The sequence below is a fragment of the Cataglyphis hispanica genome, chromosome 18, assembly GCF_021464435.1.
Source record: "Cataglyphis hispanica isolate Lineage 1 chromosome 18, ULB_Chis1_1.0, whole genome shotgun sequence".
NCBI lineage: Eukaryota > Metazoa > Arthropoda > Insecta > Hymenoptera > Formicidae > Cataglyphis > Cataglyphis hispanica.
The window spans coordinates 2,591,222-2,618,188 of NC_065971.1; the positions used below are offsets into that span (position 1 = coordinate 2,591,222).

General features: G+C 38.5%; 2 protein-coding genes across 2 annotated transcripts in view; one reads left to right on the plus strand and one right to left on the minus strand.

The window, feature by feature from the left end:
- The window catches only part of LOC126856230 (uncharacterized PE-PGRS family protein PE_PGRS46-like), a 131,250-nt gene that overhangs the window by 58,171 nt on the left and 46,112 nt on the right, over nt 1-26,967 (plus strand). The window lies entirely within an intron of this gene.
- Nucleotides 313-25,066, minus strand: LOC126856226 (uncharacterized). Its single transcript, XM_050604532.1, has 5 exons — nt 24,834-25,066; nt 7,534-7,592; nt 7,381-7,454; nt 4,426-6,171; nt 313-4,149 (listed from the first exon to the last, which is right to left on the minus strand). Exons 2-5 carry the CDS (start codon nt 7,577-7,579, stop codon nt 1,804-1,806), a joined length of 4,212 nt encoding a protein of 1,403 aa, XP_050460489.1. The 5' UTR covers nt 7,580-7,592; nt 24,834-25,066; the 3' UTR covers nt 313-1,803.

Here is a 26,967-nt window from a genome sequence, read left to right on the forward strand (position 1 = left end):
GTCTCTTTAATATTTTCTTAAAGAGACCGCTGTAATTTTGCGGAACTTCACTCTTGCGTCGTAAAAAAAATATATTTCGAAATAGTATTTTACTCGTTTGCAATTATATGTTTATGTAACCATTTACCATAACTCAAATATAGGGTTGAACGCTATTAAACGAATTATTAAATCAAATGATGATTATGATGTTTCAAGTGACGTTTCTTTGTTTTATTAATGTGCTCCTTCGTAATTTAAAGCGTTCCCTATTTAGCAAGTCACGAAGTAAGTGTTTTAGGTTGCTATCATTTTTGTTTTATCCCCGTTGCATTTTATTGTGTGAATCCGATGTATTTATTTACAGTATAAAATGATTATGCTACATAAATACATAAATAATGCAAGAGCAACGAATATATTGATTGTATCATTAAAAAAATGCGTATCTTTTTCATAATCATTATTCATACGCATCCAGTTATACTTTGATAAAAGAAGATTTGCTTATATTATAAAATTTTACTAATTGGTTGATAACGTCGTATCATTCAAAGATACAATACATATTATGAGTTTAAGTTTTTTAATTAAAATATTAATAATTTATAAAAATATTAATCTACACCGGCATACAATACTTATAAATATAAAACATTCTGGGCAGTATTATTTTATTAAAAATTGTCCACTTTGGTTATGATAATTCAAAATGAAGTAGTTTCTATCAAAAGATTATTTTTAATTTTAAAAAATATAAGTTTTTAAAAAAAATTTAAAGTGCAGAATATATATGTATATATACATCTGGTGTATTCAAATTTGCTCTGAATGATCTTAAAATATTTTAGTTTTTTTAAAAAAATTTTTAAAAATATTTTGCCCAGAAAATAGTACTGAAAATTTCTACGCTATTTATTCATATTTACAATATCTCTTGATGTTCGTTAGTTTTCTCATCTCGACGTCGCGAAGAGTGACAACGAGAAATGATTTAGATAATGATCCCGCACGCTTCAAATAAATACAATGAGATATGATTCGCGATTACACTAATATAAGACATTATAATTATTACATTGTTATATTGTATATTCTAATTTAATATTGCTTCCTTTACGTGTAACCTAGAATAAAAAGGTACAAAAAGGATGTATACGAAGGATATTATCGCAGGACATGAATAGGTCGAATGCTTTGCTTTTTTTTACAGATATTGCGCACGCAATGTCCTGTCGAGAGTACGAGAAAAAGCGCGACTGCTCTTCCGGGAATTTCATCATTGCAGCGGCGCTTCTTCGCGGACTTAACATTTTTGGTATAACGTTTAGTCGTTAAAAGAATCGTATATCCACTGGGAAGTGTGCTCGAAATTTGATGATTGCGTGTAGAAACGCTCGATACGCCACGAGCATTTTAATTGACCACGATGGAAATGACAATACTTTGCAATGGCAATACTTTAGAAACGGAAATAAGTACGTCTAAGGCTACGGTATATAATATATGTGAGTTCTTCTCATTTAAGTGAGTCTCTCGAAACGCCTTTTCCGCGTCTGAGAGAATTTACAAGTAACATAATACTTGGAGAAAAATTGTAGCCCCCCTTCCCTGACGTAACATGTTTTACATTCTCTTTTGAAACATAAATTTTCTTGCAAAGTTTATTATTTTTTGAAAATATCGTATCTCTAACTTTTCGTTTCGTCAAAAATGCTCGAAATTTTTTCTACGATTCTCCGCCCCGTTCTTCGAAACTAGAATTATCGATCGGACGATTCGGCAACAGTTTACTGCCGGCAAAGCGAATTATTTTCGTAAACATCAATTCTTCTTCGAGAATTCCTGAAAGAAGGCTTCGATGGGTAACGTCGGTTCGTCTGTGGTGATCTTGAAATGGGGCGAAACGAGTCTGCTCTCCGGCGAGACCGCCTTGAACATGCCCGGCTTGTCGTAGAGAGCGGACGCGGAGCTCGTCAGATCCGCCACGCTCTGCGACGCCTTGGCGAATAGTTCCTCCTCGTCGGACACATCGAACTTGGTCGTGGTTTCCGCGGTCTCCGGCTCTCCCTCTCGTGGCGAGTCGACCTTGCTCTCGACGGACGGCGAGACTTCCGGCTTCTCGACTCGACTCTCATTAAACTGTTCGTCGCCAGGGACTCGTCCACGATCATCATCGTTGATGGTCGTGTTAATTAACGCTGCTTTTACCTCCTCGTTTTGGGAAACGGTCTCGACTTGGTGATCCTCGTTTTTGCCTTCCTGCACGCCGAGTTGCACCGGATAGTTATCGAGCGACGTGACCTCCTCTTTCTCGCTGACAATCTCGTTGGCCACGAGATGAGTGGTCGATGATGATGAAGCAACGGTCGTCATAGCCGAGTAAAAACTGGTTTCCTCTGCGGCCATCTCCGTAGGTTCTTCCTGTCGTTTACTATCCGGATACGCCGTGGCCACGGTGTGCTCCTTATGCGGATGCTGCCTGCTCTTTACGACCGGTCGTTTGCGTATCGACGACGAATATACGTTCTCGGGTCGAATCGAACTCTGTCTGACATTCGTCTCGCCGTTAATTTGCGATCGGGTTGGACTGTTCGTGGTGGTTGCGATTCTACTTCGATACATATTGCTACTAATCGGTCGTCTCTTTGGCACAAACTTGTTGCTTTTTTCAGTCGTCGAGGACGTCTCTTCCGAAAATCGTTCGTATTCCCTCGCGGCCACTGGACTCGGCGTAGTAGTTCGATAGTTCACCCTAGAGACGTACTTGTATCTACCGGTGGTCTCTCTGACGGTATCGCCCGGCTGTTGAGTCTGTTGATTTTTCGCGCTCGACGTTCTTTGTTTGATATGAGAAACCCGTGTTAAAGTTTCGCCGGTAGGCGTTGGCGCGATCTCCGTTGTGGAACCTTGAGACAATCGGCTCTTGTAATCCAAGCGGCTCTTGTAATCCTTGACGCTGAAGCGTGGTCTGGTAGCATTGCCGTATCTCAAGGGTCGCATCTTGTGAGATCTTAGGGTGGAAGAGACAATTTGTGGAGCCTGCGTTGTCGGTTGTGGAGTAGTAGTAGTAGTTGTAGTCGTCGTCGTTGTCGTCGTAGTCGTCGATGCAATCGTGGTCGCACGATCGTAGTAATTATCTTCGGTCCTTACGTAGAAATCTTCCAATGGTACGCTAGTAACGACGTTTGCATTTTTCTGGAGTACATCAACATTGTAGTCCTCGACTTTGTCGCGGCTAATTTCCGTGAAATATTCTTGCACTGGCACGGTGGTGTCCTCGCGATGATCCTTGCGATGATCCTCGCGATAATTCTCGCGAGCGTCTTCGCGATGATTTTCGCGATGATCCTCGCGATGATTTTCGCGATGATCCTCGCGATGATCCTCACGGTGCTCGTCACGGTGCTGCTCGCGTGGTCCCGCGCTTTGCTGCGAGGAATAATCGTAATACTGATTAATCGGCTGACTTGTCACGTACGAGACGCTCGGCTGATTCGTCTCGAACTGGTTATTCTCATTGTAACTGGGCGCAGATTCCGTCGTCTGACCATAGGAATTCAGCGAAGATTGCGCTCTCTCCGTGATGATCTGGCCGTCGAAGGCGTCATCGTGATTTACTCTGGTTCGATAACTAGGTCGTTTCCTAGCGTTGCCCCTCTTCTCCGCGACCGTGTCCTCGTTGTAAGTCGCTTGGGTGGGTTTTATTCGTCTTCGTCGCGAGGAATCGTACTGATTATGCTGCGCTTCCTCTCTGTTGTACTTGAGGAATTCCTCTTCCGTATAAGTCGTGACGGGTTCTTCCGTGGTTGTCGAAGGTTTTCTTCGTCGAATCGGGACACCGGGACGACGAGTTCTGGACGGCTTTTGCGTCGTTACCACCGGCAAAGTTTGCACTTCCGGCGCCAGCGTTGTCTGAATGGGCACTTCGTCTACGTGAAGGGTTAAGGGAACGAAAGTCTCCGGCGATTGGCTCGGTGGATCTGTTGGTGTAAGTTCGGGCATTGGTTTTTTGCGACGCTGCGAATCACGGAAGGGCTTCTGCGGACGATACGGTCGCGTCTCGATTTGAGGTTCGCGATAATCGACCTGTTGCTCTTGATACTCGCTCTGCTTATGCTGCTGATATTGATAATTCTGATTTACTTGATTCTCTGGGATTTGCGGTGCCTATAATATTTATGGACACATTACATTTTTAAAATTATTTCTTTATCTCATAGAAAATTTATAATGATCAAAAAACATGAAACAATTTTTTTAATAATATTATTTATTTATCCAATAAATAAAATTGTTAAATTTTATTAAAAGAGAACATTTTACAATTAATATTAATAGCCCAATTTATTTATCATTATTAAAGATGTCAACTAATAATACTTTAATATTTAGCATCAAACGCAATGCATTAAATTAAAATTAAAATAAAAAATGATATCTTACCTGAGGCTGTAATCTCAATTGTTCGACATTGTAAATATCGGGCTGCGATACAAGGACATTGGTGTCCGTAGTGACCTGCGGTTCAAATTGCGCCAGTTGAATCGTGTACGGTATTTCGGGCGAGATCTTCACGATATCCTGCGATTGATTTTTCGCGGACTCCGCTGCCAATCTGGCTGCCTGTTCCTCCTCCTTCTCCTGTTGTATAAGCTGATCCAGCTCTTCCTGTCGTTTCTTCAATTCCTCCTGTTGCTGCCGTTCGATCTCCAATTTCTGCTGGCGCTCCTGTTCCGCCAGTCTCTCCCGATCGCGTTGCAGCAGCTGTTGTTGTAGTAGAAACTGTTGCTCGTTAAAATGCTTTAGAGAGATACTCTCGGGTGTCTCATAATCCGATATCGGCGTCGGTGGGTAAACCTCGACAGGATTGTAGGAGCTTTGTGGTCTATGGTAAAGCTTCGACACCTGCGTGATCTGATTCTGGTTCGCAATCTCTTGACTGAACTTGCTCGGCGGATTCTCCCTCGGAAGAACTTCGTTTATATCGGACGTGTACTTGTTTTTCGCCCACGTAGGTGGTGTCAGATCCTGTTGCTCCGATACATAATAAGTGCTCGTCGTTCGAGAATTAGGTGATTCGGTCTGCCCACCGAGTTTCTCTTGCTTCTTCCGCGTATTCTGATCCGAATGCTTGTAGTCGTTTTCGCGAGAGACATCAACGACTGTCTGACTATACTTGCCGGAATTCCGCGTTGTGGCAGTAGTAGGCTGCGGAGTCGACGAAGACGTGTAGACCACGGGTGGCAGGAGGGTCTCGTACGGCAAGGAGGGTCGGAAGTTGTACGCGTTGTATGTACCGGGAGATGTTACGTAACTGACCTCGTGGCTTTCGTGCACCAGAAAAGCGGGGTCTCTTTCGTAGGAAGACTTAAAGTGACCGGAGTTCGGGGAGTGATTCACTTGGCTGTAGAAATTCCCGCTGCTTGCCGCGTTCAAGATTTGCGCGTTGTGCGATTGCACCTGATATCTGTCATAGGCGTCGCGTTCGTTACCAATCTTTTGTTTGCCGAAGTCGCCCGGAATCTCCGCGCCTGGTGGCTGGAAATACGGTTTCGCGTTGCTGTTGACCTTCAGGGACTCGAACGGTTTCGTCTGATGACGGGAGGATTGCAACGCCTGTGGCATAGCGTAGGGCGGTATGTAAGGACGATTGCTCGGATGGTTCACGGCATGCGTGGATGGATGATCGGTGGACGCGTAACTCTTGATGAAGTAGGTCGCGGCGCGCACGGGATCCGGCAATTGCTGAACATTCTGCGCCGTGATGAACTGTGGCTGTCGTAGGTAGTTGCCGCTGTCGCGCAGGATTGGCTTGCGGTTTTGGCTCACCTCGAAACGATACGCGTCCTTGGGCGGTGGTAGCAGGAACGTGTATTCCCGGGTCTCCGAAGCACCGGGCTTGCTCGGCGTCTTGGTCTCGCCGCGCGCCTTCGTCGCCGCATGTCCGAACATCGTGAAACTCCCGAGTATACTCGGCGGACTGTATTCGTGTACCGGCGGTTTGCCTTTTCGCGGCGGCTTCAGTTTCTCCGAGGTCGCCATGTGTTCTTGAAATTTGCTCAGAACAGGATGCACTTGGACGTTCTTCTCCAGGTGACTGGATGGCGACACGTTGGTGCCGATCGTTTCCTCGTAGGAATTGGTCAATGGCCGCCATCCGTTTGCGATCATCGACGATCGTGTTGGTGGCTATGGATCAGAGACTCGAGCTTTATATATTTTGACAAGAAAATTCAGAAATTATCAAGAATATATCTGACTTATAAGTCTCATTACATTACGATCACGAAATTATAAATATTAAAAATAATAAAATTTGCACATATCGAGCATCCTTAGCTCCCTGATTTTAAAATAATATACTTACAACATCCTATTAAAAATTCTTTCTTATAATCAACTCTGTTTTGTACTTTTCCATCTATGTACTAACAAGAATTGTTTTCAACTACGATCCATTAGATCAGTACATTGCAATCGAGAAACTTGTACATCTAGCTTTGCCATAAAGCTCTTGTGTACCTTCCCTATACGGTGCATCAAACACAACTTTCGTTCGTGTTTAAAGTGAGGACAGCTACAGTAATACGATACTCGAACTTCCTGAAGAGGTTAATGGAATGGTTCCTGTTCCAATTTCACCGCGACGCGGACGTTCGAGAAAATCGTAAGTGAGACCATTATTTCCCGTCATTGGCGGCGAGCTGCGGTCGGTATAATCAGAAAATAAGTGTATGAGGCCTTGAAAACGTGTTATTTCCAAATAATCCTTCCTAAGTCCGTTCATTCCGAGTACACACGTTCCGTGATAAGCCCCGTATTTTATTTGCGCGCGTGTCGAGAATTCTGATAGCGTAATAAAATGAAAATCTATGGTGTTGGATGTCATTTCTCGATGGCGATTGTGGATAGACGTGCGCGCGAATATTGTGTTACATGCGAAATAAAATCAATAGCTTTTAGACGACAAAACTATTTTTCGTCTAACTCTTTAGTTATTTTGTTTTCGAGACAGTAAAGGAATTGTCACGCGTTTCCGTCTGTCGAGTCGCGTAAAACGCCATCAAAAGACAGAGATTTTATTGATTCATCACTTATGCAATAATAAAAAGATGTCAATAAAATATCAAATGTGCGAAAAAAACTGTTTTGAAAAATTGTAAGTTATAATTTACTTATGATTCGCTCTGTGAATTTAGAGATAATATTTTATTAAAAAGAATTTCAGAGAGACGATCCATTGCATTGTTACATAACTTTTTGATATTCAATATTAAATACATTAATATTTGAATATTAAATTAAAGAAAAATAAATCATAAAAGAAATGTGATGTTAACCATTAACGATAATAATGTAAATAGAATTTAGGTAAAATTTTTTATCGATCATACTTACGGCTTTAATGTCAGCGCGATCTATTGATACGGTGATCGCTCCTATGGTGACGAACAGCCACGTCGTCAAAACACCTGTATTATTCAAATAATATAAATTAAATCTTTTTAATACGACAGGAGATCTTGCGAATTTAACGTAAAATATACTTACAATTCAGTAACAGTGTCGACGACATCGTGGCAGACCATGAGATCATTTATACGTGAATTCTGCAATAAAAAAGACACAATTGCTTATTATTAACAGAGTCTAATGTTTTATTGAAAATATTATCACCTCGCATTTGTAAGAACAGATTTAAAAGAAAAACAATTTTTATTTATATAAAATACTACACTTTCCCTGCGTAAGGCGAATTAAATCATACGAGAAAATAGTATTTATCAATATCCCCATGATGTAAGTGGGACACCCGGCGCCTCGTACTTCATCCCACATCAAGGTGAATTAACTGTTAAAATATAAGCACGAGAAAAGTGTAACGTATCGCGTAGAGAAAGGAAGGATAGAAAGCGTCGTGCATCTATCATAATCTCCCGGATCGTTTCCGTGCTGTTTTCTCATTTTTAAATCGCGGTAATAACGAAATCCGCGAAAGGGGGAGAGAATTTCTCTTTTTATACACGAGCCATTATACATTTGCCATAATACACGAACATCTTTTGTACATCTTTTGTACATCAATGTGCACTTTTTGTGCAAAGTAACGTGAAATGCGAGTTAACAGGCCCGGTATTGTAATTTCGAGTCACTCGGCTGAACTCTAATTTTTCTAGAATATTGTTTGCCGTAGTGACAGTTTGGCTTATCGCGCAAGTATAAGAAAGAAAAAGTGCGATATAAAATTTCGCTCGCGGAAATATCGGGGGATATTACAAAGTCGTTAGTAAATCTTAATATTCATGAGGGCAACGCGGTAAATCGCCAACTATCCCATTATTGCCGCAAATGTTCGACGTAACGGCCGAAGCTAAGGCCGGATTATGAAATTGCAACATAAATATAGATACAGTTACGATACTACTTACGATGCCGTTAAACCTTTCGCAACAATCTATATGTAACAAGGATAATTAATAAGCGAATGAGCAAAGTGAATGAACTGAAAATCGTATGAAATGATAGCGTGACATTACAATCAACTATTCTCGCAAATAATGTTTAAAAGAAAGAAACAATATCGCATGTATATTATATAAAATGGTAAACGCTGAGTGCGCAGGGAATTTGTAATGTAAAAATGACGCACTTTCTCTTCATTCGTTAAGCATCGGGGGTGTACAAATTGTCGACTTTGCATAGGTATTTTTTTTTTCCTTACCGTCATATGTAGAAGAAAGTTTCAGGCGGGAAAAAGTAAAAGTAATGATGCGATATTGAAGCATTTCGCGTAAACGCTCTCACTCTCCCGAATTCTATGATCGAAATCTCATTTAATCGATAGCCGTGCGTTAATAACGCGAGACCCTAGAAATTAGTTCGCGCATCAGCCATTGCCCAATTCAATTGGCAATCCCGATCACCACTCATCGATTTTGATGTAATTATAAGCTCGTGTCAAGCGATACGGGCCGTATGAAAATTGCGCGTGTATATTTCTTTTGCATCTCACATAATTACACGCACGAATGTCCAATTTGGCGCGTACGCAGCTAATTACGCGCAGTCGTATCTTTTGTAATTGTGAACGAGTAATTATAAATTTCTACTAAATATTTGTGTGAATATCGTCTTTTACAAATGTAATGTTTTTCTCGATTATCGCGTAATATCTGTTTTAAACATCAATAATTATCATTTACGATGATGAATAATTTGTGGATGTATAAATAACGTGCTTTATACTAAAAATTTATTTTAAAATTAATATTTATTTCCATTTATGTGACGAATAATCCGTTTCAATCTCTCTTTTGATCTCTGGGAAAATAAAATTTTTCAAATATCAGTGATTTAGGTTTTTTACAATCTGTATTTAAAAATGACTCAAGGTGCGTTTTATTTTTTTTCTGTTGACTCGGAAGACGAATGTGTCACAGGTACGAAATAAAAACACTTCGATGATTGCGCTTGCTCGCAAATAATATCGTTTGGTGCTGCCATCTTCTCGGTTCAAAAATGGCTGTAGTATGAGAAATCGATAGAACCCGGTTGCATTTAAATTTCAAGCCGGCTTTCGGATGAATTAATTATAAATGTCGTTGTCCAGCGTCCCCAAAGGAGTTGATGCATTCCATGGTCGACATGATGAATAGAGTCAAATGTAATAAACTTGGCGTTCCAGAGTTTGAATAATTCTTTATTTTTCATTTTGTCAATAGTTTTTCAAATTCAATCTATTATGACCGAATATGAAAAGCGCAGGAAAATACTCTGAACTATTTTGCATTATATTAAAAGGAAAATCATGTTCTCAGAAAAGATTTTGCGATCTTGAAAGAACTGTCTAAAATTATTCGTTCAGCTTTTAAATAATGTGATGGAATATATATGATAAACGATTGTTGTTATAATTCATAGCGTGCACAATAACCGTGTGAAATAATATGTACATTAATGTAAAAGGCAATCACAAGGTTGCACATTTTTCCGCATTAAATATGATTTATACGAGACAGAATTATTCAAGAAATTTTCCGCCATTCTGAATAATCCGATTAAGAGTTGATTGAAATACGAGCAAACTTATGGCTGTTGCTTCTGATCTTTATGACTGCATATATTTTCCTCGATTGCCGTGTAATATAATAATACGATTTAATAAATTTAAATCCATCGAGTAAGATTTAAAACTACTTAGCTGTCGATTTAAGTTGTTACTAATTCCATACTTTTCAATAATACATCTTTTTAAAGAAGCTTTTTTATTAGATATTTCAATAAAACCATTTCAATAAAAATTTCCAGCTTAACATTTTTTTTTAAATTATGGGAATATTTGCAAAGCTTTTCCAAATTTTAGGTAGATCCACGGTGTGCATGAAAACATTCGTAGATATCCAAAATGAAAAATACAAATTTTCTTTATTAAATATTGTAATAGCTATCTGCTATCAAAGCGTTTTTAAAAAAAATTTTTTTTTAATTTAAAAAAATAAAAATATGATAATGTGTTAAAAAAGTTTTCTTTTTTTTTTTTTAAAAAGTCTAAATCTCAGATTTAAAAAGAAACTCATTTTTTGAAGTTCCAAACGAGTATGGCCCCTTAAGAATCATAATTGAATTATCTTATTTAGGATGTACATTTAAATAAAACTAAATTAAATAAAAAAATCAGTAACGATATTCTTCTTCACATTTGTAGATATTTATATCTTACAACAGTTAGTTTCTCATTTATATGGTAATTTTTCTTACCTAGATTCATCGACCTTGACGTAAAATCGATTTCCAAACGCCAGGAATGCACTTTCTATGATCTTTCGCAAAGCGCGAAAGATTTGAGTTACTGTTTCCAAAAGAATTGTTACAACTCCATGTCAGTGCGATATTTTCGACGATATTTATCGACGTCAATTTCTTCTCGCGATTTAATTCATAATCTCACATTCACAATAGACGTTACAATAGAGATATCTCGTCTCTCTCTCTCTCTCTCTCTCTCTCTCTCTCTCTCTCTCTCTCTCTCTCTCTCTCTTCTCTCTCTCTCTCTCTATGCGTCAGTGAACGTTCTCAGAAGCCACTAACTGGAAGTGCTATGTAGCTTATACGGTGCAAGTGCATTATATCGACTGACAGAAGCCTTAGACGCGCAAGAGCAACCTTTTAGCATTAATGAATTGAAATTTGCTTTATGCGCGTCGCTTTAACAAAGGAAGAGGCGCCTGTGATTTATCCATCAATAGGCTACCGTAGTGTGTCGTTTCACAAAGTAAAGCTAAATTTCGTTTAATATTATCCTCCGGAGAGAGAGAGCAAAGTATACTAAAACACATACATAATCTGAAAGATGTACTTAATGACGATAAGCCGTAAAGAGCTTAAAATATATAATATATTTATATATATATATATATATATATATATATATATATATATATGTGTGTGTGTGTATTAATATATTGTAAGACTCCGTTCCTTTTTCATTTTAAATCAAAATTCATTTCAAACAAAAATACAGAAAAGAGAAATCTTAAAGAAAAACTCTATTTTTAATTCAACCATTTTCCACAAGTTATGCTCCAAGTTATTAAAGTCCACGATATTTAATTTAGTTTTATGTGACGTAAGAAGTTAATGTGTATAATCTAAATTAAAAATTTTGAACGTTGCGGAGCGAAAATATTTGTGTAAAAAAAAATTTGTCGACCGATATCTTGTCTTAATTATATATTATTGTTTTTTATATTGAATATTTACATGGTTACTTACGTAGATCGCGCGTATCTCTCTCTATTACTTTAATATGATTTAATAAATGAGATTTAAGAAATTCCACGATATCTCCTAACCTATTATAGAGATAATGATAAACGCTAAAATCTTGCAGGTTTCCTGCAGTACCAAAAGACAGATAAGCGACCGATAGGAAAAGGTTGTAGCATTTCAGATATCGTTTTTTTTTTTTTGCGAGTTTTTAAACGCGCCCGATCTCGCGAAGGGGTTCCGCTCTGGTTAGCCTGGCCTTTCGCTTTCCACTTCATGTGAGCGGAGTCTACGCATTAATCATTAATTATATCGCCGTAAAATTGGGCGCGCTTTACCGTTTTCTTTCGCGCAGAATGGCCGTGGAATAAAACCCTTTGGAAGCACACGGATATGACGTTAAGTGCAGCTAGAATTAACGTACAATGAGAGTTACGTATATCGCGTAATCTGAACATTCTGATTGTATTGTGGCGGTCGCTTCTCGCCATTATCTCGGTTAATCTTATTTCGAATAATTATAAGCCTGCAATTATATCGACGATGACAGTACGCTTTTTTTTTTACATTTTTTTACATTTTGTTTCCGTAATAAAAGATGTAAAGAAGATTCTCTCTGTACTCTAATTTGGATTGTATTCAAAGGCGCAATGAAGATATTACGATCGTGAGATCGTAATGAGAACGGAAAAACAACGCGAGTTCTAATTTTAAAAGACTTCGTAGTGTTGGTGTGTTGAGAAAATGAGTATGTTGTAACGGTTGTAATAGTTTCGCGAGGGTCAAGCCAGTTATATTCTAGTCTCCTTTTAATTCTGATGATCTTTTATTCATATATAATGTTATTTACGAAATAAATAACATAGAGGAGAGTACAAATATAAGGTTCTAAAAACCCAGTTACTTGTGCAAATGCGAAGCAGATATAAATTATATACGAATGTATCGATACTTTATCGTTCTCATCAAGATTTCTTTATTCTTTTAGAATAATATTAAGATCAATTATCATAGGACGAAATGGTTTTATCTATGGGAGAGTTTGCGACGATTGTCAGAGATAAAGATTCTTGCAAAATCCCTCCACGCTTCCGGACTTCTCGTCGGAAAAGATAAACTAGCCGGTGGTTAAGTATGATGACAAGGGAGAAGATAAATTGGACGCGCGTCGTAATGGCCAGGCGGCGCGTTCCGCTGTTTTTATAAGACGATGAAATCCGCCTAAAGCGATTGCGTGACCACCACAAGTCGCTCTTCAAATAACCTTCTTTCTCTCGTCCCTCTCACGAAACTCCCGCATATCCGCGGATTCCTCCTCTCACGCGTGTACCGGCGTGCAACTCGGCGTAAGACTCGGCGATGTGTCGCAACGTCACGCGTCTGGAAAAAAAAAACATCCTTTCCCAAGACTTCTCGATGGCTTAATCACTACTGGGATCCCCATTATAACAATGACGAGCAGCGTTCGATGTCTAATTCGAGATAAGATTACGGTCTACTCGTCGCGCATGGCGGCCTCTCAACATATATGTACGTATCCTGCGTACTCTCGGCGCAAATTAGAAGATTAACGATTGTAAGATGTAATTAAACGTCTTGACGTCGCGTAGGACTCGAAAGACGCTCGCTCGGTTTTTAAAAGTCGCGATCACAAGCTCGCGAGTAAAATTCAGAATTTTGGAAAGAGCCTTGAAATCTCCGAGAATTTCAATTGGGATCCTTTTAAATAGAATTTCACACATCAAAAAGGGGAAAAGCAAAACTGTAAAGTTTCCCTTTCCGGGGAAATAAACGTAACATATTTTTATCGTCATATTTTTCATTGCGTGATGTAATTTTAGTCTGCTCAACACGTCGATAATTCCTCTTCCAATTCTTCGCGTATTCTAAGAGTTGCGTAAAGCGCGATTCATTAACGATGACATAAGAACGCGTGGAGAGAGAGCTCGGTATGGGAACAATGGGAGATTACCCGAGATGATGCGACTCACGAGAACGTGGAGCACGCCCGCAATATCGAATTATGCGTTAACGAGCGAATAACAGAGGCTACGATGAGGCCTCATGAATGACCAAAGGATCTCAGACAGTTTGTATGACGAGCTCGCGTTTCCCTCTCGAATGTGATACTTTCACTGTAATATGCGACAGGTCTCGTTGCGGCGAAATGATACATAAACGAGCCTTAATGTTAACGTTACCGGGAAACTCGCTTGTTATAGAAAAGTGAAAGGGGAACTCATGCGTATACATATATGTACGTACGTACGTATAATAAGTAACGAAAATGTCAAACGGCGCGAGTAATTCGATAACCGCGATTCGAATAGCGCATATTGACAGTTCTCCTGTTATTAGATAACTGTGAAATATATTTCTATTGCAAGGAGAGTCATACATATTTCCTCTGACGGTTCTATTGAATAAAATAAATAACATTATGTACATTGTCGATGTTGATTTAACGGCGTAACATCTATTTATTATATCTCTTAATATAAACGGGTTTCTCTCGAAAAGATAACTTCGACAATTTGATAAATTTGATTAATTCTTTGACGCATACGCTAGGTTTCTAATTTAATTTGCTGTTTAAGTCGGAACATGCTTGTATCGAAATCCGGTTGTTTAACTTGTAGTTAAAGCGAGTGGAGAACCTGTTGATGTTGCAATTCAGGATAACTTCCCGATCAAACAGAGACTGGCTCTCTGCAACATGTGTTAGATCGATAGCAACATCAGTAGTTTATGCAGAGTAATTTATGCAGATGAGATTATTATATCACGTGTCGCCCCTTTCTACACGACACCGATTACCAAATATCCTAACTGATCCAATTATAATAAAGCCATATTAATGAATAATGGAAAAAATTTATTATACAATTTGCGATGCATAAATAACTCATATTCAACTGCGTTTACTTCTATAAAATAGCAAGCGCCATGAGAAATTAAAATGATTGCGAGAAAGGGTGGTTAATCTGTTGATTGATAATAATTTGAATTTATTAATGAAACTCGTTTATAATAGAGATAAGGATGGAGAAAGATGAAGATGCGCGGCACGGACATCGCGCGAGAAATCTCGATCTTACGAAGTCAGATCTCGTGTTTCGTTCGTGTTTCGATCTGATAATGAGTAATGAATACAGGAAAGCTGCAATTATTTGCATCATGTTAATTAACTTTCAGACTCTCGCGCACTTCCTGAGCGTCTTGCCTGCTGTTATCGAGTATCATTCGACAGGTGTAACTTATGTTTGTGGTATTGCAAACTCCTGAGGATTCAACGGTTTAAATTCTAGCGTCGTTTCTTATTCTTTGCACTGTATATCTCAATTTTTAACAACACGTTTTTTAAATAACACGCATCGAAAAATAGATATAGAAAAAATCCTGAGAAAATTGAGCGTCTAATACATTCGAGAATTAAAATAAATATTCGATCAATATATCGGTGACAAATAAAAAATCTAATTTTGAAATTTTGAAATTTTATCTCAATCGATCAATTAATTATATACGATTATCATGTATCGTGTTTACGTTGATAATGTATTAAACGGTACGACAAAATTTATTTTGTATCATGCGATGTTATCACGAATTATTCAAAGCGTATAATAAGCGAATGTGCCAATAATCGAACAATCGATGCAGTTACATTTGGAACAACATAATTAATTATATCTCTCATTGTAAAAGCTGCATGTGTGTCTATACTTTATTATTCAACAAACATGCATGTAAACAACCGTGGAACTGTACGATAATACGTATGTATTATATACATGATGTTATGGCGTTTCAATATTTGTTTCCAAATAATTATTACGAGAAAATAATATTTTAAAAATCGCAGAAGTATGTTCGATATACTCGGACAAGAAATAAACTTCTCTGCGAGTTATACAAATATTCGCAATATAGTTTTGATTATAATCTTTAGCCATTATAACAATTGATTTGATGTCGAGTTATTTATAAATAACGCTATAAATATACAATGTGTAATTTCTAGCTATTAGTTGCGGAAGATAAAAGAGAGAAAGCAACGAATGCATATTCTATTCCTCCGTTTGAGCATTCCGGTATAGCAGGTTTCCCGCTTTAAAAATATTCACGGAAAAGTTGATATTTGTATTATTAGCTTTCCCCTCGAAATGCATTCGTAATGGAGGCCGTTCGAATAATCGACTCCGATATTAATGACGTTCTCTTTGGCTGGCTATCCGACGTTAACGCCAACAGGACAACGTGCTTAATAGAGATATAAGATGCTACAACGAGTTCGACAAGTGTTTTGTGCCGCGAGTAAAAGTAATGATGAGATATGCCAGCGAAATACCTGAGGATACTTTCGATGTCGTGACGTGATCGAGAGTGACCGCGTAATGACGAAATTGTCTCAAGAGCGAGTAGTGTCGACGAATAAAATGGAAGGAATGCACATCAAGGTCTAGCTTTCTTGCAAACCGAGTGAAAGATTTTGTTGGAAAGAGAGAGAGAGAGAGAGAGAGAGAGAGAGAGAGAGACGTCCAACTATCTTTGTAGAAATTTAATGATCGAACGCGATTAATTGCATCGAACGGGTTCTCATAGCGTGTCGTGGGACGAAGTGAAACGAAGCGAGATACGTGCTCGGAAAAGGAAAAGGACGAATTAACCAACTTCTCCCTCTCGCCAGTGTTTGTACTTTCCTCAACTAACGCGAGAGATATCGCAAATTCCTCGTTTCCCATAATCGATAACTGAATTGCTCGACATGTTTATCTATGTAGCGCTGTCAGGCATATCTAATGATTCGGGCTATGTAGAATGAGACTGGTGATGAGAAGCGTACATTTCAAGCTTTACGAAATCTATTTGGGTATTAAAAACAAAAAAGCGTTGTAATATAGAAAGTGTTGAAACGATAAGGAAATTTGAAAATATTTTTTGATCGCTCTACAAAATCGAAATTATCATACACATGTATACATACATATGACATAACGGGTATAAAATTCATTTGCTCCTTGCAGTTGTAAATAAACAATTTTTCGCACTTTGTTCTTATATAAATTTCAATTTTTCGCTTCTCATAAAGCGCTCATAAATAAATATAATTTTGTAGAATCTTATAAAGCAAGTTGATGCATATAATTTGCAAGAGATATCCCAAGGTAGGAGTTAAATGCGCACGAAGTGATCTCGTTTGCGAAACCTCGTAACGAGAGGAGAAGTCTCGCCTCAACGTCGGATAAAGCGGATAGAATAAGTTCGACGCGTTCTAGAAACTCCAACCGCAGCAGTTTACAGATTACCTTGATCAAATACGTTGCAAGTCATCGGAATGAACGCGGATAATAGCGCGTTCTCCGCGTCTCTCCTTCTCTTGAGAACCGGGCGGAGTGATCGGGAACTCGAAAATTACAAGCCGAAAGAATTGGATCGCATCGGACGGATCGGACGCGATGACAGGACGGATGCGCGCTTTCCTGCCGAGTAGACGGCCTCGGATCTGGGTCGGCGCAACTCTTGACGACGCGCCTAGATACGCGGGTGCGACTTTAATATGCATACCCGGTCGCCACCGATTCCTGTAGGTCACGTAGAATGAAGAAAAGTGTCTCGGCGAAGGGAAAGTTATGACGATTTCGAGGGAGCCACCTTGATTGCCGGCAAGTGCGTCTTCTCCCTCTTTTACCTTCCCCCCCCCCCTCCCACCCCTCTCACCGGTACCTCCTCCTTCCTCATCGCGAGCGACCTCGATGCACGAGCAAGTGCAGCGTTCGCATGGAACAACGATCGTACGTATGACCGGTTCAATGTGCACGGTCGATGAATAATGCACAAGAGGATTAAGTAAGATCTTGGCCCGTCACTTTGTAGGACTCTCGATAATTGCACGATGCGCGGAGTTAATTGAATCGATTATTCCGAAAGCGACTCGAGAATACATACGGCGGTGAGACCGGTTTTTCCGTCGTTGACGACGACGAAATTGCACGTCATTGAACGTGACGGCGGGTCTCTCGTAAGATTGATTACGTAAAGTATCGAGAGAGAAAAAAGACATATATATATATATATATATATATATCCGTGTAACAAAATGTTATAATCACGCGTGAAAGTGATTATTTGACGAAGGTAAACGCGGAACCGGTCGTAAAGATAAAAAAAAAAAAAGAAATTGATTACAATGAAACAGTTTCACTTGGATTCATTTTTATTACACATAAGTATCCGCTAGAAGGGGCCGAAATAATATATGACCTTTAGAAAAGTATAGGAAACAGAATCGTGTGTGTATTTTCTCATATTATAATGTACGTTAGAAAAAAAATGGGAACCACTGTCGTCTTCTCACGTCGCCAAACTCGAGGACAATAGATTGCGTTTCTTTCTCACCAAATTATATGTAACGCATCGTGGGTGGGTTTTTTGTGTAATTTTGTGAGAGCTCACGTAATACTGTTACATTGCTACAAGTTTTCAAAGAATACAAATGCGCTCGATCTAGTTGATTAATTTCGTCACACCCATTCATTTTTATAAATTTTATATTAATTTATAATATTTTTGATATATACATATATATATATATATATATATATATATATATATATATGTATCTTTTCTTAAATCACCTGTTAGCCAATAATTCTTTTAAATAATATAGATAAAGATCTTAAAATTTCACATCTTGTTAATTATTAATCAATGTCTTAGGGGATTAAAATAGATTTTTTTCTTTTAATTTATTTTTTTGAAATCATTAATGAAAAAAAAAAAAATTAATGGAAAAAAAAATCATCAATGGAAAATGACGCTATACATATATTTAGAGCTCGGAATTTCGACTTTATGGAAGTTTCCGCGTCACATTCGCCTGTTTTCACATCCCGTCGATTATATCGAAACGATAACTGCACAGAAGAAGAAGAAAGAAAACTTTCTCCGTTCTAAGAGTCATCCGTTTTTCGCACGGAAACTCACCTGCGGTCTCGCTGTTGCACTTGGATCGTGCACGCGAAGGCGAATTTTCGCGAGAGACGGAGAAAAACTCGTCGGCCACGAACAAAGCTCCTCTCATACGTGCTTGCGTGTACGTAAGGTTGTTAACGAGCACGTAGTAAGTTTATTCCCATCGCGTAGCGCTACATCGAAAAGACTTCCGAGGAGCTTACGTCCGTTCCGAAAGTTACAATTCCACTTTATCCGCGCGAGGTTGCTGACTACCGCTCGATCGGCCACCAAAATCAGCATCGTGTGCTGCTTGAACAGCTGTTGAAGCAGTTTTTCATACATTTAGGCAAAGATGTTAGGGAAATAGTTACGCAAAACGGAATCTAAAATATAAAATACTCTAGCTATTATTTTTTTTTTTTGCGCATATCTCCTAAAGTTTTAAAACAAAAATAAAACAGAAAGGAAGAAAAAAAGAAATTCATAAAATGTATAGATTTAAGAGTTGAGAAATCGTTCAAAATAATTGTTTCCATGTTTGCTCAAGATAATCACGAAGAAATGTCAGTGAGAAGAGATAAAATCTTAATATATACATCGGTAAATTGTTTGATTATAATTCGGAGGAAATGTTCAGAGATTTGACAAACTATGGAAATTTCGATAATCCGCGAGATAACGGTTTGATCTTTCGAAAGTTTGATTATGCAAATATTCGTGTCGCATCACTAGTAATAACGTCTACCATGCCTGACACTATTACGTGACTGTTTTGGCACACACCGGCGGCATAAGTATGATTAATATACAGCGTGCGATCGGAATGATCGACGCGTTCGGAAAGGATATTATATTTTCTATTTGTCCCGAGAAAAGGAGAGAGATAGAGAGAGAGAGAGAGAGAGAGAGAGAGAGAGAGAGAGAGAGAGAGTCGGTAATTGATTTCAAACGCAACAGATTTGACTTATGAAAGCGACGATCGCGCGTCTGCCACGCGGCCTGAATACAAGAAATGAAATTGTTGCTTTTCACTCTTCTTCTCTTATCTCTCTCTGCCTTTTTCTCTCTTTTTTCCGCGAGTTTCTCTCTCTCTCTCTCTGTCATTCATTCGTCAAGATGGGATAATATTCTGCGGCCTCGCGTAATAGAAAGTAGTGCTCGCGGAAATGGATTCGCGGACGCAGAAGCGATAAACGGGTCAGTTAGCCGGCGATACCGATACCATCGTTAAACTTGGTCGAGGCAAGTCGAGCAGCGTGAATTTTGAATTCGACGGAATAATATGGATTCCGGTGCGCTACCTGTCCGTATCGTTATTAGCGCTTCGACGAAGACAGCTGATTCGGAACGACCGGTTCGATGAAACGACCGCGATGTCCCATTTCTTCTCCCGTTCTCCTCTCGCGTTTGTTGAGCCGCCGGCGTGTGCGTTTGCATGTTTACGATTTTACATTGCAAAAATTAAATATTGCGCTCGCAGATACACCGCAATCGAACGGCGTTCAATAACAAGGTTAATACCCGGCAACGAAAAACATGTTTCTTTTCATTTCATTCCCTCTGTTTTTGCCACGTAAACTACACATCGATTTTTTTAATGGATCGATTTTTGTAAAAATCAAAAAATCATGTGTCAATCAGATTCGATATTTTTTTTTTTCGATTATAAAGAGTATTCTTTGCGAGGTACTTTTTATAAAATTGTGGAGAATTTTGCTCGCTCATCCTCTATCTTTTCAAGATGACCGAGTTAATTGTCATTCGAGATTTTCGCTCGTTAACGGCGCAAGTAGCGACGCATCGTAATAAATGACGGATACCCACAATTTATGTTCAACTACATATCATCGTTAGATTGGAAATCGGAAGATTTCGAACAATATCATGATTACACGCACGTACTCTCGAAATGTTCTACATATCGCTTAGACATGCGCGTTCGATTTATTAACGATCTAAAATGCACTCGAATGACACCGTTTACCGTATCATCCATGTATAAATAAGTGGCACGCTCTCCATGAAAATGTTCACGTCAGAGCACGAGAGATTAACGACCCCTTTTCGTCATTGTGCAAGAAAGTGACGGGAGCGAAGTGAACGAAGCATATTCCTATCAGGGCTTGATCGACGCCATCGTATACCGGTTTGTGTAATTACACAATTCCATTCACACGGTAGTTCCAATACACTTCCATTATTACCAATATCGAAGTCGTAATAACCGTTCACGATGCTCGCAAATTTATTCACACGCAATAGGATCACTCGCATTCGCGGGACGAAATGGGAGAATAAAGCTCGCTGACGCGAAATTCCTACCCGCTAATTATGCTACGATTAGAGCCATGAAATATAACGGACCTATTTCGCTCGAGGCAAAAACAGATTCTAATTAAAAATTTTCCTCAAACGCGCGTATAATCCGGTATGATTAGCTGACAGAGGATTAAACCTTGAGAAAGTCTCTCTCATCGTCTAATTTATTATCAAGATAATTAGGGCTTTATTTTATTATCATATATTACATAGGACTATTGTATAAATAAATATTACTTTATATTCTTTGCATCAATCTCCAAAAATAATTTCCATATAAAATATAATGTCAACTTTTTTGAATACTTAAAATGCTTAAAATAAATTACTTTTAAAACAGCTGTTGTGAAATATACGCGTTTTGTCTATTTAAAGATATATTTAAAAAATAAAATATATATATAATTTATATAATGTTTTAATGTAAATAATAATTATCCATGCTTACTATACGTATAATTAGTGCTATTCATTTTTAGTGACGAAGTTAATTAAGTTTAATGCTAACAATAAGATTTAACGAATTTTATTGTGTTGTTATGTGAAATTCAGAAATTTCATGTGTCATTTTACGCGAAAGAGGAACAACATAGTGCTGCGTCGGGCCGATTTGTTTTTTCCCGACGCTCGTATTCAAACTGTTCCCTTTTTTTTTCTTCTCTTCCCTTCGGCATTTTTTACTCGGCTTGGCAGTTCATACGTTGGCTGTACGTGACGTCGCCGGGATATACGTTATACGGCATGGCAAGCGAATGTGATAGCGTAGTGAAAAGCTTGCATACTACCTTCTACCGGCCGGGATGAAACACAAAAAAAATTTATTATTCGTTAGCTCCTCCGGGCGAATCTGGATGCGATATACGACTCGCTTACGAAACGAGCGGATGAAAATTCAAACGTGCGTTTGACCCACTTGTCGCGGCGGCCGATCGATGAAATTCGATTCTACTATTGCGTGTTGTGTTTTCGACGTCGATGCGCATTAATCACGCTTTAACAAAATGCAACGACGTAAAATACGAGGAGGCAAACCGATGCATAATGATATTAATGGAAAATTTATAGAATTGCAATCCTATACGAATCGATGATTTGATGTAATAGGCTTGAAATTTCCTTTACTCTTAAAACGCGTTTTATTTTTTGAACATAATTAGAAAAAAGTTTTATCCTGATTATATGTAAGGATAAGACAAATTACGCAAATATATTGCATTGCGTATATGATTCGCGCAGGCAGGTTCGCGAATTACGTTGTAGGATGAAGCAAAATCTGATCAAATATATTGGAATCTTATATTTTATATAGAATACGTCATGGCATCCCACGCAGAAAGCAAGAAACAGAGAGAGAAAGCCAATATTGTACTACAATTCCAAATAAGAAATCATAAATGATGCAACAACGTGCTCAATTTGGGAGATATGCAAGTTTAAATTATTCTAGTCTAAACGATTCTAGGATTATCGTCCGGAGGGTGTTCAGCTAAATTTCATCGGCATCGTCAAATATTTACATGAACAGGTCCGTACGTAATAATGCTGTGCCCGAGACGTGTAATACTTGGACGCGTAACCTAGATGACCATACGTAGGAAATGGAGAAGGAATCTGCTGGCGGACGCCGTTCATTATTTGTGATATAAAGTGCAACGTTATCGAACGGCCGCTGCAGGCCATGAATTCATTTGCCGAGCTTTTCTCATATATTTCAAAGTATTTTTCTTACCGAGCCGCCTGTCCCCTTTTTCCCGCGCCATCCCCGAATAAATAATCGCGATATACCAGCTTCTGTAAACAGCGTGCGATGCGGATGCGCCTATACATCCAGAATTATGATCGATACATCCTTGATACATAAATTTATTGACCATAAATGTTTCATGCGCGATCGTAAAAAAAAAAAATGATAGAAAGAAAAAGTCGATATGCATAGAGAGCGTGTTGACAGTGTCTGTACAAGCTTTAAATGATGATGGGAGAATAAAAAGATACTCTCGTACGATAGCTCTAGTGTCTCTAAGATTTCAACGCAATTTTAGAATTATATTTTTCCCCGGATAGAGCGTAAAGTTTTATGATATCTAACGTTATGTTATTGCAAGTTCTTTTGAGGAACTGGTTGAGACAGATAAAATTTTCAAAAGACAGTTCTCGTTTTCTGAGTTTGAAGGTTTATGCAGTATCTTTTATTCCAACTATAAATTTTTGATAAGAGCTTCTGCGCCTTCGCTCTCTCTTTCCTTCTTCTTCTCTTTCCATCTCATGGATTTGTGCTCCGCGCAATGCAACATAAATGACAACTTTGCATAGAATAAAAGTAAAGAGAAATTTGCTCGTTTATTTGTTTTTATTATAGATATGTCAAATTCTTTCTGACACTATTGCACTGAAAACGAATGATATTATTATTATAGATATGACATTATAGATATTACTAGCGCAAATATTAAATGCTAATCAGTGTAAAAAATTAACTAACAATTACTAATAATTATTAATAATTATATAAAGAATAATTTTATAATTTTCATCGATACTGAAATTTATCGAGTCGAGTTCTACTCCGATTTTAAGAGTAATGATCGTTTTAAGGATGTACTCGCGGAATCGTCATGAATCAATAAACTGGGTTATGGTTACACACCTCTTGTTGCGGATATCGCATAATGTAATTTGCATGCCGATACTAGAGAGATAATTTTCCAGACACGACAAATCCTGCCATTCACGAGCAGTCGATACATCGATTAATTGATAATTCGGCGAATCTACTCTCACGATGTCTCTAGAATTTATTTATCTGATAATCAAGATCGAAAGAGAGAGTGATATTATACAGGATGTTTCAGGTCAGATAACTTTTTAACGAAGCCTTTCCGGATTTGTTTACAGGAACCTTTTTGTTCCAAATTCAATTTCCTATAAGACCCTGAAGTTTCTCTAACCTGACTCTGTAAACACCCTGTATATTTATCACTGGCCTTAAATCATTTATTATGATATACAATATTAGAAACAAGGAGAAATATATTAAGAAATATATCAAGGAAATATTGCCCGCAGTTTTTTAAAATTTTTCTTATATGTATGTTTTATTTATGTGTATGCGTATGTGTAAAAGAAAAAAAAGAGAGAGAGAGAGAGAGAAAGAAGGAGAAAAATTATCCGGCTCTTAAATTTTCATATTAAATGCAATTTAAAATAGAAACATTATACAAACTTGCGGAAAACATTATTTTGCTATCCCATTAAATGTAATTTAATATGTGCGTGTGTATCTCGTACACAACAGAGAGATGAAATATTAAATTAAACGTAAAGATACGCGCGCGCGTTAATTACAGATAATATATGTTGTCAAAACATATATTACTCATCAGAGTTTAACATAAATATATTCCGCGGTTTGAGGATATTCCAATAACCACATTAGTCCAGATCAATATTTGCGTTATGATTATGTTAATGCGCACGAGTGCACAACCAATTCGAATCTCAATGAACCCTCGTTTATTTAAGGCAGGTGATAACACTAATCGATAATTAACAATGGACGTGTTGAACGGTGCTAATTCAAAATTATCAATCGACTATTGAATAAAAATTTAAATCGATTATTCTATCCGCGAGTCTCGACGAGTAATTCATAGAAAATCATCTCGTCCCTCTCATTTCTTATTTTGGGCGATTATTAAAATTTATCAAATTTCTCGCGACCACACATTATATTTCCCGTGTCCATTAATTTACAATTTAGCATTAAAGCATCATGAAATACTAATCAGCCGTGAACATTGCGTACTCACTTGCGCGTATCTCCGGCGTATGGCGGATATGCGCTCCTGCGGAATGAATATCCACGTGGGTCACCACGAACAATGAATCGGACCAGATAAACGTCCTTCAATCGATCTGCGACTTGGCTGCGCGTATTTCAAAGTGCGGATCGCGCGCGATCCGAATCGATCGTGAGGATCGCAGCCTCGCTATACGTTTTATCGCCTCGCATTTACCACACCGCGAGAGACTAGCACATACTACTGGCTGACCGTCGGTCTGCCCGCGAACGAAGCCTTTTCTCTCTCTCACGAGGTTTCCACACCGAACTCGCGTTTCCCCCCCACGAATGCGCGACAATTCAGAGGAAGAAAGTAGGCTTCGCCTGACCCTTCTTATTCCGTGAATCGACTTCGCTATTACTCGCAACACGAAAAAGTGCCGGACCGATCGCGACCGAGGTGCTTTCCACCTCGTGGAAAGTTAAAGCGCGATGTTCAATCTATGCGCTGGCAAACGCGATCTCGCGCGATCCACGGACGCGGAACCACCTAAATCTTAATGCTCGTGCTGCAGGAGATCGCGACACGCATCTCTTCCGTTCGGTTCGGCTTCAGGTATATTTGCGAATTTTTCTGATAACGAAACGTACGCTTAAAATTTCGTCCATCAAATTGAGACAATTAACGGCAACGAATTTCATGGTGTAACATTTTTTTGCAACAGGTTGCGATATGTCGAACGTTTGTGATCTCTCTTTTCCATATTCAGTCTCTATCGAACTGTGAGTTTAATTGAGTATTGAGAGAAAGCACATCAGATTTTCGAGAGGAATGCTACATCACTATTTCTTAATCATATTTTTCAATCTCTCTTTTCTTTGCTTCATTTAGCTATGAAATAAAAGATTGCAATAATGTAGCTGTGGTTTTAAAAATTTTAAAAGAGGTAGACGCAAAAGTTCTATTTTCTTTCGAGAATAACGATTCTTTAAATGTCATTAGATAATTAATAAATCAAAGCGCGAGCTTCTGGTAGATGTTGCCGCGAAAAGTCATAGGAAAGGCTATTCCACCTCTCGTAAGCCGTTTAATGGCAAAGGATGCAAGAGTTACGAAGATAATAAGAATGATAACAACTGTATAAGAGGAGAGCGCCGACCGATATTCGAGAAACTGACCGTATAATCAACATACTTCTCCCTTCCGGGATTTCGTATTGTTAGCATGGCTGTTATTGGCGTCAGCCACGACTTTAAACAATAATTAACGTGGCGAATAATTAACGTGGCCCTCGCGAAATTCGTGTAATAAGTAGGCTCATTGTTACTCGTGCGCGAAGCGGTGAGGCAATAAGATGAATATCATCAGCGAGTCTGGGATCCGCGTTTTCTTCATAATTTAAAAAATTACGTAATATTCAGTGTCATTGGCGTACTCGCAATGGGCGTCGAAATATACACGTTTTCGACAATATAAAATAAAAATTAAGATATAAACACACATACGTGCCTTATGAAAGTCTTCTAAATCTAGGATTTGTAAGGTTTTTTTTTTTTTTTTTGATGCACTTTCATATTAAAAAAGAAAAATCTAATTTACCAGCGTTTCATTTATGAAAGAGAGTAATAATAATAATGTAATCGCGCTTCAACCGCAAATGACGACCACTTTATAATCATTAGCGAGAAATTCGATTCTTGAATAATGACGTGATTGAGGAGCATCTACGATCTCACGTTGCGGTCCAGAGGACGGATGCGGCTGGGGGTAGGAAAGACAGATTGCATTAGCGCGAGATGAAAATACGAAAAGGGGGCACACGACTGTGCGTTATGACATAATTGCTTAAGAAAGTTCGGTATGCGAACGTACACACAGGTGGAAGTAGTCCATGGCGTTACGTACGTTTCGCAAACCTTGTCCATGGCGTGTTATAATCGCCGTTTGCCTTTTTTTTTTTTGCTCCCGCGGAGGAGATATAATTGCATCGTGCCCCACGGACAGGAACGTCGGCATTTCGTCCTCTGCATTTTTACGCTGCCAGTGACCTTCCCCTACTTCGCGAGCGCACTCGAACGGTTCTTAACCCTTTCCAGAGCCAGCGAAATTTCATTTGTGAATCAAAGACCCGATGCGCATAATAAGAAGAAAAATGTGTTGA

What these genes read in the sequence shown, in the direction of transcription:
- LOC126856226 (XM_050604532.1), bottom strand. Translation starts at nt 7,579, where the DNA reads ATGATCTCATGGTCTGCCACGATGTCGTCGACACTGTTACTGAATT. An exon ending in ATCGCGCTGACATTAAAGCC is followed by an intron (nt 6,172 to 7,380) that starts GTAAGTATGATC and finishes TCTGATCCATAG; the next exon opens with CCACCAACACGATCGTCGAT. An exon ending in AATTGAGATTACAGCCTCAG is followed by an intron (nt 4,150 to 4,425) that starts GTAAGATATCAT and finishes TAAATATTATAG; the next exon opens with GCACCGCAAATCCCAGAGAA.